At 34.8% G+C, this 18,606-nt stretch overlaps 2 protein-coding genes across 2 annotated transcripts; both read left to right on the plus strand.

Moving 5' to 3' along the window:
* Positions 1 to 5,252: 5,252 nt before the first annotated feature.
* On the plus strand, positions 5,253 to 6,168 carry LOC141405704 (leptin receptor gene-related protein). Its single transcript, XM_073990356.1, has 2 exons — positions 5,253 to 5,544; positions 5,678 to 6,168. Exons 1-2 carry the CDS (start codon positions 5,308 to 5,310, stop codon positions 5,792 to 5,794), a joined length of 354 nt encoding a protein of 117 aa, XP_073846457.1. The 5' UTR covers positions 5,253 to 5,307; the 3' UTR covers positions 5,795 to 6,168.
* A 2,200-nt stretch (positions 6,169 to 8,368) lies between these two features.
* On the plus strand, positions 8,369 to 18,108 carry LOC141405696 (TBC1 domain family member 31). Its single transcript, XM_073990321.1, has 6 exons — positions 8,369 to 8,672; positions 8,730 to 8,843; positions 11,581 to 11,732; positions 11,797 to 13,859; positions 13,930 to 14,109; positions 17,915 to 18,108. Exons 1-6 carry the CDS (start codon positions 8,533 to 8,535, stop codon positions 18,041 to 18,043), a joined length of 2,778 nt encoding a protein of 925 aa, XP_073846422.1. The 5' UTR covers positions 8,369 to 8,532; the 3' UTR covers positions 18,044 to 18,108.
* Positions 18,109 to 18,606: the final 498 nt, after the last annotated feature.

Here is an 18,606-nt window from a genome sequence, read left to right on the forward strand (position 1 = left end):
ACATACAGTGTAGAAGTCCCATTATGCTGTCGTTGAGCATATTGTCTACATTACACATAAACAAGAACCATTACTTCTCCTTTAAAGCAGGGTCAGGCACCATACTTTTCTATTGCATACTTTACGGGGTGTCACTGCGTGAGTGCATGCTGTTTCAATTAGTTGAATTGTGTGTGTGGAGAGAGCAACGGTAAATGAGCGCACACGGGCGCCTAATCGCCTGACGCTGCTTTAAAGATCAAAACAATACCCAATACATACATATGTACGTTCAAAGAGGAATAAAAAAGTAAATCCATACAAATATAAATCAGTCAATGAAGATTGACTTCTGAACGAAGACTGAGTGGTGGTAGTTCTGTTGCTATTCTGATCAAGGGCACGTGTGCCCCTTTTTGCCAGATGCTGTTTTACATAGTCGGAGCTTACACGCACAAATTACTCGGGAAAGTAAATTGAGTTTTTGGGAGAGAGCGGGGAGAAAAGAGCTCTCTTTCCTACCCTCTATTGCCAAAAAACTAAATTTTCTTTCCCGAGTAATTTGTGCGTGTAAACTCCGACATAAGTCCCGGTACACACTAGAGTGATTTCATTGAAAAAATTGCATGAAATTATGCGTCTCTAGATCGACCTCCATGGTAGAGTAAAATCATAAAATTACTGTAGTGGGGAATTCGATTTAAGAACAACTAATTTCATGAAATTTTTTAATGAAATTCACGCTAGTGTGGACCGGGACTAAGATTATATTTCCATTAGCTTTGTTCCTTTACTTTTTAATAGTAAAAGTAGCAAAAGAGAGAAGTAATCTCTTCTCTCAAAGAACTGTGAAAATTGCTCATACATAACAAGTTTTGCACAAAAGTAAAAAAAACGGAAAAATAGTAGATCTGGCAGCAATGTCAAAAAACAAACATGGCCGCTTAAAAAAATAAAAAACAAAGTAAATTTCACTGTTTTTTATTTTTTTTATTTCGCTGGTTTAAATTTTTATTATTTTATTTTAGGTGTGTACGACAACTTTCCCAGCAAGAATAACTCAGCAAGTTCCAGCAACATCTTTCAATGAATTTGAATCTCTCGAACTCTCTCAAGCAAGAAAAATTGCAGAAAGTTATCGAACAACATTTTGCAAAAACTTGCAAGAAAGTCAGCTGTTTCCGAAAATGTATGGCAATTGTTTTTGTTGCTTTTGATATTTTAAACCAAATGGAACAAAAACATAAATTTTAAAATTGTATTTGACTTATTTAAAGCAGTAATCCTATCCACAACGCTTTAAAATCTAAAAAAAAAAATGATAAAATGGGAAATTTTCTTTGACAAAAATGTTAACATTTCCAGTTGTTTACATTAAACAGCTGAATTAAAGTAAGCTGATCAGACTTGCAAATTTTTGCAGGACAAATTTTCCCAGCAAAACTTTCCAAGTTCTCAGTCACAGAACTCTCCAAAAATCTCTCCAAACTCGCTCTCTTTTGCTGGATAATTTTGTTATGGAACAGCATTCAGTAAAAATTTGTACGAATTTGTACAAATTTTTGGGGTATCGTTCAGTCCTTTTATTTCTTTTTATTTTGCTTTGACGAAGCGCGTAGTTTTCTTTTTTCCTGTTGCCTTAATTGTCAAATAAATGTCAAATCAGTAGTCAACGAAATTTGTCGAGCAGAAAGTAGTAAAAGAGAAAGCCATTTTGGCTCTCTCTCCTCTCTAACTTTCTTAAAAATTGCTTCCAGTTTTACTACTTTTTGGGGTTAAGGAACGCTTTCCGAATTAGAAATGGTAAAACTTGAAGAAACTTTAACGTAAAGGAACAAAGCCATTAAATTAAATTAATTAAATTAACTATGTATTTTCAAATTAAAATTCTTGGGGAGGATATCCCCATTCACATAAATGACTCAAATGAAACTTGTTACAATAAATTGTAAATAATAAAATGTAAAAATAATGTAAATAAAATTCAATGTAATTAAAATTTATGACACCAAAAAGTAAACGGCGGCTACAGTTTTTTTTTTCAGACATTTTCTTTTGTATATTTTTGTTATGAAAACCAAAAATAACAGGAAAATCCAAAATTTCGTTTGATTCTCAACACTAACACGAGCAAAAATGTGCAACATGTTTGCCGGTTGACATTGAAGACTACCAAATTTCAGCCATTTTGGTGGAATATTGAAGCTACAACCTTCAAAATACGGAAAATCGGGAGGTACCTTTCCATGGGGGCTATATGAAGGCGTGGACCTATACCGAAAAATTTAAAGGGGAAGTTTGAGTATCCCAACGAAGTCTAAATACCAAATTTCAGCCATTTCGGTGGAATATTGAGGCCACAACGTTCAAAATACCGAAAATCGGGAGGTACCATTCTATGGGGGCTATATGAAGGCATGGACCGATACCGACAAAGTTCTGGTGGGAAAGTTTTATACCACCAATGTAGACTAAGTACCAAATTTCAGCCATTTTGGTAGGATAATGAAGCTAAAACCTTAAAAATACCGAAAATCGGGATGTACCGTTCTATGGGGGCTATATCAAAACGTGGACCGATATATCAATACCAACCATCCTGCAAGTAATAAAAACTTCTGTACCAAATATTGACTCTCTATCTTTAAAATTGCGAGCTGTATCTTGAATTCAACAGACAGACGGACGGACGGACAGACGGACATGGTTAAATCGACATAGAATCTTAAGCTGGTCAATAATATATATACTTTATAGGGTCTCCGACGAATATTTCGATGTGTTACAAACGGAATGACAAATTTAATTATACCCTCCATATGGTGGAGGGTATAAAAAACAGGCTGCCAAGCGTAATAATTTGTTCGTATGAACATAGTATTATCATCGTAAATGTAAACCAATCATAGGAAAGGTTTTGTCCATGGTGGAATAAGACGGTGTTATACTATGTTTACATTTACGAAATCCACTAGATTTCAACTGTCAATTCCATTGCTCAAACGTCAAATGAAATCCAATCGATTTCAGATGAGTTCTTATTTGACGTATACACAAAGGAATTGACAGATGAAATCGAGTGGGTTTCGTAAATGTAAACATAGTATAACATCAAATCATACCAAACGTCAACATTTTTCTCAATAACACATTACTGTGAATTGCTTGTTTACCTTCTGTATGTGATTTGATCAAGATCTATTTAACAGGTCACGTAAGTAGCACAAATACAACTCTGTTTTGGCCAAAAATTCTTCAATATGTCAAAATGTTTGTTTACATTTTCATACAATTTATTCACAATAACAAAAAATTAGACAGATTGAAACCAATCAGCTGGCCGTTTTACGCCACCTTATTATTTCATCATGGATTTGATTCACAATTATGCATTTTGACAACTAGTGTGATAATCAGCTGTTTTTCCGTTGTACTTGTATTATGGCCTGTTCCCGTACTTTATAAAGTGGTAAAAGTCGTAAAAGTTGTAAAAGTCGTAAACGATTTTCATATAAATTTTGTGTACGGGAACGAAAAATGTGTAAAAGTGGTAAAAATTGTAAAAACTTTTTAGTTCTGGAACAGAGCTTTATTGTACCATGGTTTTGTCACAAAAAACAGGCTGCTAGGCGTATTAATTTGTTCGTATGAACTAGAGCTGGCAAACCATCGATATTCCCAACATTAGATATTTTCGATATAATAGTTTAAAAAATCGATATTATCGTTAATTTGTCACCACAATTAATTTGGAAATGAAAATGGCGGAAATGTCTTCGCATTTGTTGACATTTTGCACAAATAGTTCACAGAAATCAAAAAGGAGAAAAAAAAAAACAATTGCTTTCATTTAATAAAAATACATTTTACTTTTCGAAAAATTTGTACGTGTGACTACCAACTTAAGCGCTCGGCACATACGGTGCGTTGAGCGTCGCGCTACAACAACCACATGAAAAATGTGTAAGTGATGCCAAGTTTTTTGAAAAACAACAACATGGCTGGCGCATTAAAGTTAAACATAATTTAACTGTTTTGGGACAACGCATGTCCCAACGTGTCACTAAACGGACCGTATGTGCCGAGGGCTTTACTTTCTTACATCCACAAAACCGATAACACGCCAATTTCTGTTAGTCAATGGTCAGACTAGCACGATTTCAACATGGCGACGTCAAGTTTATAGGCGAGGGGTATGAAGTAGTGAAACCCATGTACATGGTTTTCTGTGTTTGTTGTGTTGCCTCTTCTTGTTGTTCGTTGCAAGATTTTTTCTTCCATTTTCTTTCATTGTGATTTTCTCAAGCCAACGTTAACAACGAAACAAGCATAAAAAGATTTAACAAAAACATTTTATTAATGAAATAGACAAGATTTAGCTATTACTATTAATTTAATTATTAATGTTAATTATTTTGTGTTGTTGTTCAGTTTATTTATATATGTTTGCTTTGTTTTTTGGTATGAGAAACACAACAAATGCGAATAGTAAAATAAAGGGACACGAAAAAATCTTAAATTTCATGTTAACGTGTGTGGACACTAACGAAACTTGAAAAGAAACTTTAACGAAATTGGTTTCAAGAAACCTTGCTAGTCTGACCATCGACTTAATTTCAGTGAATTTCAGGTTAGGGGTTTTTAATCCGATAATATCGATAGACAAAACTATCTATCGATATTGTATTTTTAAAAAATAATCGATATTATCGATAGTGCCATCGATTTTTGCCAGCTCTATTAACTTTGGTATGAAATAGTTGGTCTGTTCCTTTACTTCTGAAAATGGTAAAACTGGCAAAAGTAGCAAAAGTTGTAAACTGCTCCCATATGAATTGTATGGTGTCTGAAGTAAAGGAACGCTTTTCGAGTAAAAAGTGGTAAAACTTGAAGATTCTTTAACGTAAAGGAACAGAGCTAGTGTATTGTCATCCCCTTATCGATAATTCTCCCTTAATAAAACACGTTGAAACACCCTGTGTTTGTGGTATTCATCTCTGCAATTGTCATTTCTATTACTTTGTTATTGTTTATTGCAAAAGGTGATTAATACAAAGAGATATTTTTAACAATAGAAAAACCTTTTATACATAAATTAACATAAAAATGGCTGCTTTAAAAGGTAAATTGTGAAAACCACTGCATTAAATATAAATTATTTCACAAAAAAGTTATTAATTTGATGAAATATTTCTCTTTTGCAAAATTTCCTTGGAACGCTCAAACAAAACAAACAAACAGCGTAAGAAAAAAAATTATAAACACACGCAAAATGTAACAAATTACAGTATTTTCTAATTGTATTCTAGTTTATTAATATGTGCATTTATGACATGCGTTGGCATGACATTTCTGATTTTGGCCTGTGCCGTGCCCCAACAAAAGATTTTCTACCCGTTCTTTGTACTGCTGTTTTATGTACTGTCCGTTATACCGATTGTCATAGCTAAACGACTGAATCCTGGAGCTGAAACAAATCCAAAAACAGAATTTGCTTTATTCCTAACTGCGGGAATGGTTCTTAGTGCTTTTGCTTTGCCTATTGTTTTAGCTCACACTGGAGTGGTAAGTCATATGTAAATATGTACCTAAATTCATTCTTCCTTTCTCTACAAACTCTTTATTCATCTTCGAATAAATTACGTCATGCGTAAATAATACATTGATAAACTAATTAAGTATTTTGTTTACGTTACAGATTACCTGGCTGGGATGCATATTAACTTTGGTTAGTAATGTCATTAACTACTTAACCATATTTGGTTATGTTATGAGAGAAAATGAGTTTGATGCTCCCTACGGCGGTATGTTCTAAAACATTGTGTGTCAGTAAAGAAGTTACAATGAACGCTACGCTGTAATGTAATCGTATTTTATATGTCCATATAGTTATTAAATGGATATAGTATTTATGATTTTTTCATAGAATTAGCTGGCTATATAATTTTACACAACAGCGTTGGAGGAGAATCGAGTATTACACATACAATTGGTACATAAAGCATATATAAATATTACGCTGTTTTTTTTTTTACATACATATAATATGCATAATACGAAATAGGCATCAAACAAATAGACACTCATATGTATTTCTAATCTCATAGATGTTAAAATTACCGAAAAACAACAATAATACTTATATATAAAATACAATAATAAAACACATCTAAAAAATTCGAAACAAAATTGTTTATTTGGGAAATAAAAAGTTCAGCCCAAATAAGGTCATACTATCTTTTCCAAAAGGTTTTTAACTAGTTTACATAATAGTCAACTTGTTTGCAACCTCGTTTGGAACATAAATTCTCAGAAAAGTTACTTCTGTCTTAACTCTTGATATTAGTTACGATTATTTCTTCTGGTCATATTAATTTAAAAGGGATTTATTGGAACTTGTGGGTTTAATTTTATTAAAGCTATTTGGTTAACTTTATATGGTTTCTTTGAGTTTACATTTGAAATCCAGTGGATTTATGATGTAAACGTACTACTATTGTCCATGAATCGATGCATCATGTCCCCCTATTATATGATATGGAGGGTATAATTAAATTTGCATTTCGTGTGTAACACATCGAAATATTTGTCGTAGACCCTATAAAGTATGTATATTCTTGATCAGCATGCAATTCTAAGTCGATATAACCAAGTCCGCCTATCTTTTGAAATCAATATACAGCTCACAATATTTACGATAGAGCTTATAATTTCGTATAGAAGTTTCTTCGAAAGTTGTGACTTCAATGTCCAACCAAAATGGCTGAAGCGTGTAAAACTTTCTACAGGAAATTTGTCGGTATAGATCCAAGTCTTCATTTTGCCTCTTTAGAAAGGTACCTCCCGATTTTCGGTAGTTTGAAGCTTCAATAGTTACAAAACTTTGCTCCGGTTTTGGAGTTAAGAAACTTACCTCCAGAAGTTTGATGCTACTACTATTATTTCTAAAAAAAGTTTCGTAGCCCAGTTGTTCTGTTCCCCAAACTGGAATTTTTTGAATTTCCATTCAACAAGTTTTTTTAAACTTAGAGAGTTTTCTTGAAAAAAAAAAACAAGTAAAAAAGTATCAGTCAGCTTTGCTGACAATTTTTTCCCAAAAAACGTATGTATTTAGGGGGGTTTAAAAATGTTGGATGTATGAACCGACAAAAATGTTGATTAGGATTAAAGATCAAAAGTTTTGCGGAGGAGATACTGAAAGGAATGGACATTGACCATTATGGGGTTTTTACAACCTTCGGGCTGTTTGCTCAATAAGTATGGACTTGCCCCTGAAAAAAATCAAAGTGATTCGATTGCAGGTCTTAAAGTGAACTTATCCGAAATTTTGTGTGGGAGGTACCGGATGGAGTGGACAAATATAGTCCATATTTGAACCTGATCTATATCTGGTAGATATATTAAGATGTGTAAAGTATGGACCAATTCGGCCACTCCCTTCAAGAGCTACCGTACAAACAATTTTTCCGACAAATTCTGAACTTTTGTGGGGGAGGTACCTGAAGGAGTGGACCGATATGGCTTATCTTCGAACTTAAACTATGTTTGGACAAAATATTACTAAGGTCAAATTTTAAACTGAATCGGCAGATCCGTTCGAGATTTATCTTGCGCTCCAACCACCTCACACGGTTTCATAGGGTTTTTTGCAACTTTCAGGCTATTTTCTCAGGAAGTGTGGACGTGCCTCTGATGAAACTTGTACCGTCGTATGGGGGGCAGTGAATACAAGTTGCTAAAACAAAAATCGAAATTAAACTAAGTTTGGACAAAATATTACGAAAGCCAAATTTTGAATCGAATCGATTGATCCGATCGAGAGTTATCGTGCGCTCCAGCCAGACAGACGGACATTGCTCAATCGACTCCAAATTGTCTGAAACACATTTCGTCCAAACATACTTGGGGTCTAAAACCATTATTTCGATGAGGCACATTTTGCCCGTATGAAAGTGTATATACCCTCGTTAGCATTAATGCTGAGGGTATAAAAAATGAAATTTGCTATTATTCGCTTATTCTCTTTTCAGCTTTAGTAACCAACAAGACGAATTTAAAGGCAAATTGAGGCCGTAGTGTTCTCTTGCTGTCAATTTTTTTTTTTTTTTTTTTGGTAAAAGAAAACGGTAGTTTATTCTTCACGAAGCTTAAGATGTTGTAAGTTGTCTTTATAGAAGAGAAATATTTGTTGTTTATTTTTGATTAAAAATACCTTTTGACAGCGAAACCGTGCTTCGTTGTGGTCTGTCCTATTGAAAGCAGTACAATTTCACTTTTGCGCTTTGAAGGGAGGCGGAAAAAATAAGCAACAAAAATCCATTGTGTTCTCGCCTTAACTGTCGCTTCTAGTGACAAATCCTATTATTGTTTTTAGCGTCTTTTAATAAAGCGAAGTTGACCGCATTGATGGTTCAAAAATTATCTGCAAATCATCGTGATATGATAACACATTTAAATCGCTATTGTGAATGATTTTTGGCGTCCATAGCAACGAATGTATTCTATTTGAAGTTTTGTTTACAATTCCTTTGCGCAGTAAAATTTTTTAAAATCATGGAAAGCAATCTTTTGGAAACAAATCTGGCTGAAAAAGAAGAACCAACAGCTGGACAAGCTTTAAAAGAAGGATGTAAAAAGAATGCTACAACAATTATTCAAAAGAAAATACCATTTCAATTAAAAGAAAACAATGGGTATGGAATAAAGTTTTTGTAGTTTGTAAACGAATTTTAATTAGTGTTCTATTTCAGCAACATTTTAACAATTCATCACACGGTTAAAGAAAATGACAAAATGTTGCGCATTGTCATATGCGTAGCCAGCTTTGACATGCGCGGTTTACAATTCGTAGCTGTGGACAGGAGGTATGTATTAATATTACAAGATTCAATTGTTCCATTATTATTTCTTTATTATTGCGAGGACATGCTTAGGAAAGTGATTACGCTAGGATTTGTTTGCTCGAATTCGTCCTACATTACATTCTAAACATTTGAATTGGTGTTTCTGATCACTGTTAAAACTCGACAATATTTAATTTCATTTCCTTAAACTTCACATCGTCAGCATAATTGGTTGTAACATAATTTCCTTACCAGTCGTTTGTTGCTGCGGAAACTGCATTTTAATATCCAGTGTTCACGGTTCGCTATCTTTTGATGTCCGTCTAGGATAAATGTAAAAGTATGTGCAGGTACTATCCTATCGCGAAATACGACTTTAACGGCTACACAAACGAAGGCCTGATTGGAATGTGGTCTGAAGTTAAGGTGTTGTCATACCTTTCTAGTAAATGGAATATACTTTGGCGATGGTGTTAACAAATTTAATTTCAGGATCCTAAGAATGAGTTGGAATGTGCATAACCTCTGGGTAGCGATTAGATATTTGCCGTCCCGCTACATGGTGAATATCTATCTCGCCGGATTATGCTGTAGTTCTCTCAGGGCAAGAGGGAACAATTGCTTGTCAGCTTAAATTCTTGTAGTGCAACAATGGAGGTTTTGTCATAGTTAAAATTACCAACTGAATAGCTGGTTTTCGTAAAAGGAGCTGAATAGCTCATCTTCATATATATAATTAGATGAATAACTTCCTTACGTGTAAAAGGGAGCTGAATAACTTGTTTTCTATAGAAAAATATCTGAAAAGATTATTTTCGTATAGAAAATGAGTAGCTTCTTTCCGTATAGAAAAGCAGCTTCTTTTCGAATAGAAAAGGAGCTGAATATCTTCTTTTCGTATAGAAAAAGGAGCTGAATAGATTCTTTTTGTATAGAAAAGGAGCTGAATAACTTCTTTTCGTATAGAAAAGGAGCTGAATAACCTTCTTCTCGTATAGAAAAGGAGCTAAACAGCTTCTTTTCGTATAGAAAAGGAGCTAAACAGCTTCTTTTCGTATAGAAAAGGAGCTAAACAGCTTCTTTTCGTATAGAAAAGGAGCTGAATAGCTTCTTTTCGTACAGGAGAGGAGCAGAATAGCTTGTTTTTGTACAGAAAAGGAGCTGAATAGCTTCTTTTCGTACAGAAAAGGAGCTGAATAACTTCTTTTCGTATAGAAAAGGAGCTGAATAGCTTCTTTTCGTATAGAAAAGGAGCTGAATAGCTTCTTTTCGTATAGAAAAGAAGCTGAATAGCTTCTTTTCGTATAGAAAAGGAGCTGAATAGCTTCTTTTCGTATAGAAAAGGAGCTGAATAGCTTCTTTTCGTATAGAAAAGGAGCTGAATAGCTTCTTTTCGTATAGAAAAGGAGCTGAATAGCTTCTTTTCGTATAGAAAAGGAGCTGAATAGCTTCTTTTCGTATAGAAAAGGAGCTGAATAGCTTCTTTTCGTATAGAAAAGGAGCTGAATAGCTTCTTTTCGTATAGAAAAGGAGCTGAATAGCTTCTTTTCGTATAGAAAAGGAGCTGAATAGCTTCTTTTCGTATAGAAAAGGAGCTGAATAGCTTCTTTTCGTATAGAAAAGGAGCTGAATAGCTTCTTTTCGTATAGAAAAGGAGCTGAATAGCTTCTTTTCGTATAGAAAAGGAGCTGAATAGCTTCTTTTCGTATAGAAAAGGAGCTGAATAGCTTCTTTTCGTATAGAAAAGGAGCTGAATAGCTTCTTTTCGTATAGAAAAGGAGCTGAATAGCTTCTTTTCGTATAGAAAAGGAGCTGAATAGCTTCTTTTCGTATAGAAAAGAAGCTGAATAGCTTCTTTTCGTATAGAAAAGGAGCTGAATAGCTTCTTTTCGTATAGAAAAGGAGCTGAATAGCTTCTTTTCGTATAGAAAAGGAGCTGAATAGCTTCTTTTCGTATAGAAAAGGAGCTGAATAGCTTCTTTTCGTATAGAAAAGGAGCTGAATAGCTTCTTTTCGTATAGAAAAGGAGCTGAATAGCTTCTTTTCGTATAGAAAAGGAGCTGAATAGCTTCTTTTCGTATAGAAAAGGAGCTGAATAGCTTCTTTTCGTATAGAAAAGGAGCTGAATAGCTTCTTTTCGTATAGAAAAGGAGCTGAATAGCTTTCTTTCGTATAGAAAAGGAGCTGAATAGCTTCTTTTTGTATAGAAAAGGAGCTGAATAGCTTCTTTTCGTATAGAAAAGGAGCTGAATAGCTTAAACGAGCGGAATAGCTTATTTTCGTACAGAAAAGGAACTGAATGGCTTCTTTTCGTATAGAAAAGGAGCTGAATAGCTTCTTTTCGTATAGAAAAGGAGCTGAATAGCTAAAACGAGCGGAATAGCTTATTTTCGTACAGAAAAGGAACTGAATGGCTTCTTTTCGTATAGAAAAGTGGCTAAAAGGCTTCTTCATTCCTTGTGTGAATAACGACATGCGTTTATCAAAAAACTCTTACCAGTAGAAGAACTTGATCGCTCAAAAGAACTAGATTTTTACAATCTTCTAAACCCGGATTGTTTAAAGAAGTGTCGACAGACATCTAAGCAGAGATTTTGGTCGGGATTTCAATGATCAATAGGTTTTTAAACTTGGATTTGTTGAATATTTTTAGGATCAAGACTTCCTTCAGAAAATTTTTTCAAAGGTTCAATGTGGATTTTCTTTTTTTAGTCTTGCAGAGTACAAAGTAGTTTTTCCACATCTTTTTTATTTCTAGGGGAACAATTTTTGTCTTTGAGTTGAAATCAAGGCGCTATTGGCGTCATGAAGACGTTCTACCTAAACCCAGTGCAATAACAGCATCCATTAAAGAACCAAATCAATATATTATTGGAAATAAAGAGGGAACTTTAGTTCTTTTAGATGTGGGTAAGTTTTCATAATCACAAAGCCCAAAAAACAGTCCTTTCATTCCTTTCGATAAAATTTCCAGAACAAACTCAGTTTTTACACACAAGCAAAATTTCGAATGATGCCATTAATGAGATTTCCTTTCCTGGACAACCACTGGACCCTAAAAATCTAATGCTCATACGAACTGGTCGCTCAGCAATAATAATGGATTTTCAAAAGTTCCTTTGCACTCATCGCTTAGATTTCGACAAGCTACAAATGACGCTGAAATTTGCCTCATATCTACCACAATCGGAAAATATATTGACATGTTTCTCAAATGATAGCATACACATTTGGTCGGGTGTTTCATTGGAAGTCATACGTGTTATATACCCAATACGTTTAAGAGATAAAAAACTTCAAACGAATGAAGAAATTCCAGAACTTTCTCTAGACCCGGAAAAAAATAATGATGAAAAAATGGCAAAAATAAATATGTGCAATGGTTTAATTGCTGCCTATGCCTATCGAATGGATGGTTCTGTCTTTGCCCTATCAACATGGGATAATTATTTGTTGTTTCTTAGTCCCTATACTTATGAGTTGAATTCGTTAGTGCATTGCAAGGATTTCAATTTGTTGCAAATGTCGCTGATGGCAAAACCGAATGAGCAATATTTAATAGGCATGACCAATAGAGGCTCGGTTGTTATGCTTGATTGTATTAAGACTGAATATAAATTGATTATCGATATGGGAACAGCAAGATCTATAAAATCTTCACTAGATTGCAAATATTTAACAATATGTCGGTCATCTGGTGAACTGGCCTTATGGTCTCTATGTCATTTATTATCCGTGCTTAGATCGCAAAAAGAATGTATGAGTATTTTGAGATCGGCATTTAAGCAATCAAAGCCATTTAAATTGCCAACGTCAAATGAATTGGATTGTAAATTCCAAAAAGAAATTAAAAAACTTCTTACTCCCCAAAGATTGCAACAAATTTTACAAGAATTCCATTGCTACCCAGCTAAATATCGTAGTTTAATTTGGTGTTCCCTGCTGGCGTTGCCGCACAACAAATTGCAATATAATGACTTAGTACAAATGGGCACACCCCCAATCATAGCACAAAAGAGTCGTTACATTAACATGAAGAATGACACCTTGAAAAGGGCCTTGATTAAATGTTGGTCGAGCCTAAGCCAATGGTGTAAAGTTTTGGCCCATAGCGAAATTTTACCAGACCTTATATTTCCCTTTGTTAAAATCTTTCAACAAAATCATCTCGTGGCTTTTGAAGTTTGCATGACTTTAATCATCAATCAATTTCAATTATTTTTTGAATATCATCCGTTGGAACCATCAAGTTACTTGGGTTGTTGTGCCAATATTTTACAACACTATGATAAAATGTTGTTTGATTATTTCACTGTCAAAGATGTTACACCTACAATATATGCTTGGAATCTTTTGAAGAATTCTTTTAGTGAAGTCCTAGATGAAGAGCAATGGATGTGTTTGTGGGATAACATACTCTCTGCTCCCACATATTATCTCATATTTGTTGTCGTGGCTTATAATATTATGCAAAAAGAAATTTTACTACGTCTACCCGACAAATTTATCATAGAACGTTTCTATCATGAACAGAATCCCATTGATGTACGGAAACTAATTTCAAAAACTCAAAAATTACTAGACAAATGTCCAAATCATTTGCATCCCAAACGATATGTGAAAAGTTTTCAACCCATACCACCAAATGTTTATCCCAAATTCCTAAATTATCCCAATGAAAGTTTGAAAAAATACGAAGAAAAAGTTTTAGACCTACAATCCATAAACACGGTAATTGATTCACGCATGCGTGATTTAGAATTGGAAGAATTGGAAATATTGAAACGTTTGGAAAATGGTTTAAGGCAAGAGGAACACACAAAACGTCTTAAGGAAGTTGAAAAATATTATCAAGATACGATAAGGCGTGAGGAAGAGCGCTTAAACTGCCAACGTAAAATGCTATTGCTATATCGGAAGGAGTTACGGCACAAAAAGGGTGAAGTTGCTGCTGCCTTACAAGAAGCTGAACAACGTAAAAATATTTTTCTAAAGGAGCATGAACTTAACTCTTTGCATTACTACATTGAACAAGAGGTTGGTAGTTATGTGAGTTCTTTTGCGGTAGTGTGAATTTAATGCGTTTTTATTTTCTCTAACATTACAGCGCATGTGTAATGATATTAATCTCATGTGGGCCGAAGAGGAACTGCAAAATCAAGATCTCGAACTGTTGGCTCAGAAATCCATGGAAGAACAATTAACACCTTCGTTGACTACAACTTTTTACGCTGACATTCGTAAATTACAACATGAACAGAAACGACTAAACAATGATATTAGAAAGGTAAGATTTTAAACGATTCATTTTTGATGGATTAACCGAATTCTAAAATTGGATTTTTAAAGAAAATGTTTCGAAGGTTAATAAACCTCTAAGCGTGATTTTTTGGACTATATTTTTCAATGGCAAAGTGACATCTTAAATTTGATTTCTTACGAATATCTTTGAGAAAATATAATATATATGTATAAAGTGTGCCACCATATAAACTTGGATGATGTTAGATTAGGTCCAAGTATGTACATCCACCTACGCATTTTACGCGAAAACCTTTGGTCCTTTATGAAGATAGGTTGTGAACATGATATGAAGAAGATTCCATGGCTATAGCTTTTTGAAATTGGGAGCAAAAATGAATAAATTTCCGGGATATTGCGGTGCTGATGGGTATTTTTGCCAAACTATGAATAGTGTAATATGGCATTTATATTTGATAATAATGTGAGAGTGTCTATCTCGTATCTACCCAGTAGTCAGTGTCTTCTTGTGTGCAACAAGGGAGATCCAAAACAAAAAGTGTTTCGGCCAGCTACAGCCAACCTAGCATCGAATCCATGCTGATACAGCAACCATCATTTGTTGTTCCAATTCCAGACCCGTACATGGAATGTATGGGGCTAACAGTTAAATGTGGAACTGCCAAGGTAGAGTTGATGAACGTATACATCCATCGAAACAATAGCTGTACTTCATGTTATAGGCTCAATATTAGCCGTTTTTGGAAGATAATAACCGTCTGGTCTTGGAGGATTTTAATGCTCATCATGAGTTGTCTTGGACTTGGACGATTTTAATGCTCATCATGAGTTGACAGCTCTATGTTTTGCACGGGCAATTAGCACGCCCCTACCACAATTAGCGGAGAGTGTCACAGTTCGCCAGACATAACCCTCGTGTCAGCTGGACTGACAAATGACGTCAGTTGGCAAACCGTCGTTTCTCTTGGATCAGACCATCTCCCCATAATTGCCTTCATCTTCGTCCGATTTTATCACCTCTAAATGCCGCACTTTCAATTCAATTTCAATTTATTTTATAAATGATGAGAACCTAGCCCATAGGGTCAATCATGGGAAAGCTAATTGGCCTAGTTTTAGAGAGTTAATTAATCACTGCTTCAAAGATCTGCCCAACCTTTCTGATGTTCGGGTAGCATAAAGGACGTTCCGAAACGTCATCACTGCTTTAGCCGATCTTCATATACCTGCTGGTCGAATACCCGAAGTGAGACCAAACTTTCCAGCAGAGGCGACGTGGTTGGCAAATAAGGGTGATGAGGTCCGTGGAACCAACACCAGTAACCCCATAGTCAGGGAGCTGACACTGGATGTTAACAGGTTGGTCGGCGAGCATAAGCGGAACAAGTGGTTAGATCATCTGAAGAGTTGCAACATTGAAGCCGGTATGAGTGAATTGTGGGCAACGGTTAAGTCACTCTCGAACCCTGGAAAGAAGGAAGATAGGACCTCAGTCACATTTGGCCACGTTACGTTGACTGACCCGAAGATGTGCGCAAGTTATTTCAATCGACAAATTTGTCGAGTACCCCAGCTGTGACAGGGCGAAAAGAAGAGTACTACGTCGCATTAGATCCCTTTCTGCCGAGGATAAACCAACGCAATTTGCAATAGATGATGTTGCGATTGCCATAAGAAACGCTAAATCATCCAAAGCTTTGGGCCCTGATAGAATCTCCATGGTAATGCAGAAACAGCTGGATGAGCCGGGAGTGGGGTTTTTCAATAAAGTTCCCAACCTGTCGCTAGCCACCCTCATTGTTCCCGAAGTCTGGAAAATGGGTGGTCCCGCTACTAAAGCCAAGCAAGAACGCCAGCAAAAGTAAATCGTACAGGCCAATTTCGCCTTTGTCGCCCGTAGCAAAGACCCTTGAGGCCTTAGTCCTCCCAAGCGTCAGAAATAACTTTCCAGTTTCCGAACATCAGCATAGATTCCGTAAGCAGCACGACACAACAGCGCTGCACGCCATCTCCACACATATTAGTCGAGGACTCGGCCAGATCAAGCTGTGTGGTAGAAAAGTGATGGTGGCGCTTGACTTATCAAATGTCTTTGGTACAGCTAAGCACACCACGCTTTTTGAGGACATCGAGCAGACTACCCTCCGGCCAACTTTGAAACTTTGGATAATCAATTATATGTGTGGTCGCCAGTCGTACCTGGAATTCAGGAACAAGAAGTCCAAGTCCCGTGGAGTGAACCAGGGAGATATCTCCGGAACTGTTCAACCTCTACAGCTTTTTCAGATGTAATTCGAAACATTCCAGTTGTAATTTGTAAAATTTTATTTGTAATTCGATTATTCCATTTGTATTTCCAATTATTCCATTTTTAATACGAATTATTTTATTTGTAATTAATTGTTTTATTTGTAATTCGAAATATTCCATTTGAAATTCGAAACAAAAAAATTAAACAAATTTTGGTTTACGAATTACAAATGAAATTTTTCGAATTACAAATGGAATAGTTCGAATTACAAATAAAACAATCCGAATTTCAAATAAAATAATTCGAATTACAAATGGAATAATTCGAATTACAAGTAGAATAATTCGAATTACGAATGGAATAATTCGAATTACAAATAGAATAATTCGAATTGCAAATGGATAAATTCGAATTTTCGAATTACAAATGGAATTCTCGAATTACATATAAAATGTTACGAATCACAAATGGAATTCTCGAATTACAACTGAAATGATTCGAATTACATCTGAAAAATGTGTACCTCTCCCGCATTAATTGTCTTCAATACCTTACAACCAGGTACGTCCTGTCAAATTTTTACGGTTTTCACTGCTTAGAGCTTACTGAGTTCTTTTCAGGAAGATGCTTGACACTCCTCCACCCAAAGGTCCGAGGACTGTTAGCCACGACTTGTCAGTTCATCAACAGTCTCATTTCACTTAACATCTTAACGTCTATATTGCAAGTTTTTAAGATAAACCTACAACTTTGAACCGTCTAGTTTGTTTACGAAAGGTCGGTTGCTTTGTTGTCATGAAACAAATTTCATGAAATTAGGCGTTCTTAAATCGAATTTCATACTAGAGTGATTTTATGAAATTGCAGTAGTGGGGAACTCGATCTAAGAACGTCTAATTTCATGAGATTTGTTTCATGACAACATAGCAAAAGACGTTTCGGGAGTCAGCCTCTTAGATTTAATAGTGCAATATCCTAACCCTTCCAACGCCGGCTGGCTATCCACGTAGACTGTGACTATCATATCTGCAAGGTCTGTCATGTCTACTAGTAGTTTAAGGCTATTCGCACTGCAAAGACTTCTGCCTGAAAAAAAAACACTGCAGTTGTCTTTAAGTTTGTACGAACGTCTGATATTCAGTTCTTCACAAAACACCCAGATCCCCTCAGCCTTCATCTATCTTCGACCGATCGGTGAAAATGTATAGGCTATCGGAAAGTGGTTTGCAAAGCTCCTACTTGCTCCTATCAGGGTTATTACCTCCGCTATGTCAAAGTCCAGGATAGGCGAAATATAGTCAGTTTCTGAGTAAAATCTTGCTGGAAAGCCTGAAAGTTTTTGCAATTTCTGCCATTTTTCTGTTCCCGTTCTTCTTAAATAAATTTGTATAGGAAGGCAATGTTTAATAGTTCGCTCTTTGCCAAGTTTGCCATTAACAAAATTTGACAACAGGATATAGAGAGTACTCTAGTAATCGTTGGCATCAAAACACTCTAAAGTTCCGCAGCAAATGTTATTAATTCAATGCCTAATTAAATACATAAAACACTTAAAACTTAACTATCTTTCTCCCAACAGATTGTACATACTCCAACAAACAGACGACATAAAACACAAAATACAACAACGTCTTCAAAAAGTCCCAACGACTTTGAAGAAGAATTGGAAAAATGCCAAATGGAATTTTTATCATTGACTGGACCCTAAAAGCACAACAGCAGCAAAAGCAATCTAAAACGATTTGCTACAAATAAAACACAAAACAATTTCCATTGAAGGATTTTTAATTTGGTGGCGACTAAAGCATTCTTTATTTGAAATACCTTTTAATTCACATGCGGTTATATTTTATTAATGACCAAGAAAAGTTTTCTCATATTTGTTGGAGATTTCCAAGGTAAGTTTTCTTTCTAGGCTTTAGTTAAGGAATGTTATCCGACTAAATATATGTTTGGTGAAATTCATTTGTTTGTTTTGTTGTATTTTCACAAGATTTTAATGTTTTCCTCTTTACCTCTTTGGTTTTGTTTTGCGTTTTTTTTTTCAAAATAATTTTAACATATAGTTTACACATATGGTATGTGTTTATGTATTAGTAATTAATTTAAATATATTTTTATTAATTAATATGTATGGATTTCTCTCTTACTTTTTTTGTATAATAATTAATAATTGCATTTATTGAATTAAATTACTATATATTTATATAATATGGAATATGTTTTTTATATATATTTATTAAAAAGACAAAAAACAATTTTATTTTTATA

This window comes from Musca autumnalis, unplaced genomic scaffold, assembly GCF_047663935.1.
Source record: "Musca autumnalis isolate F117 unplaced genomic scaffold, ASM4766393v1 scaffold_5, whole genome shotgun sequence".
In the NCBI taxonomy this organism is placed as follows: Eukaryota; Metazoa; Arthropoda; class Insecta; order Diptera; family Muscidae; genus Musca; species Musca autumnalis.

What these genes read in the sequence shown, in the direction of transcription:
- LOC141405704 (XM_073990356.1), top strand. Translation starts at nt 5,308, where the DNA reads ATGACATGCGTTGGCATGACATTTCTGATTTTGGCCTGTGCCGTGCCC. An exon ending in TTTTAGCTCACACTGGAGTG is followed by an intron (nt 5,545 to 5,677) that starts GTAAGTCATATG and finishes TTTACGTTACAG; the next exon opens with ATTACCTGGCTGGGATGCAT.
- LOC141405696 (XM_073990321.1), top strand. Translation starts at nt 8,533, where the DNA reads ATGGAAAGCAATCTTTTGGAAACAAATCTGGCTGAAAAAGAAGAACCA. An exon ending in CAATTAAAAGAAAACAATGG is followed by an intron (nt 8,673 to 8,729) that starts GTATGGAATAAA and finishes GTTCTATTTCAG; the next exon opens with CAACATTTTAACAATTCATC. An exon ending in TTCGTAGCTGTGGACAGGAG is followed by an intron (nt 8,844 to 11,580) that starts GTATGTATTAAT and finishes TTTTATTTCTAG; the next exon opens with GGGAACAATTTTTGTCTTTG.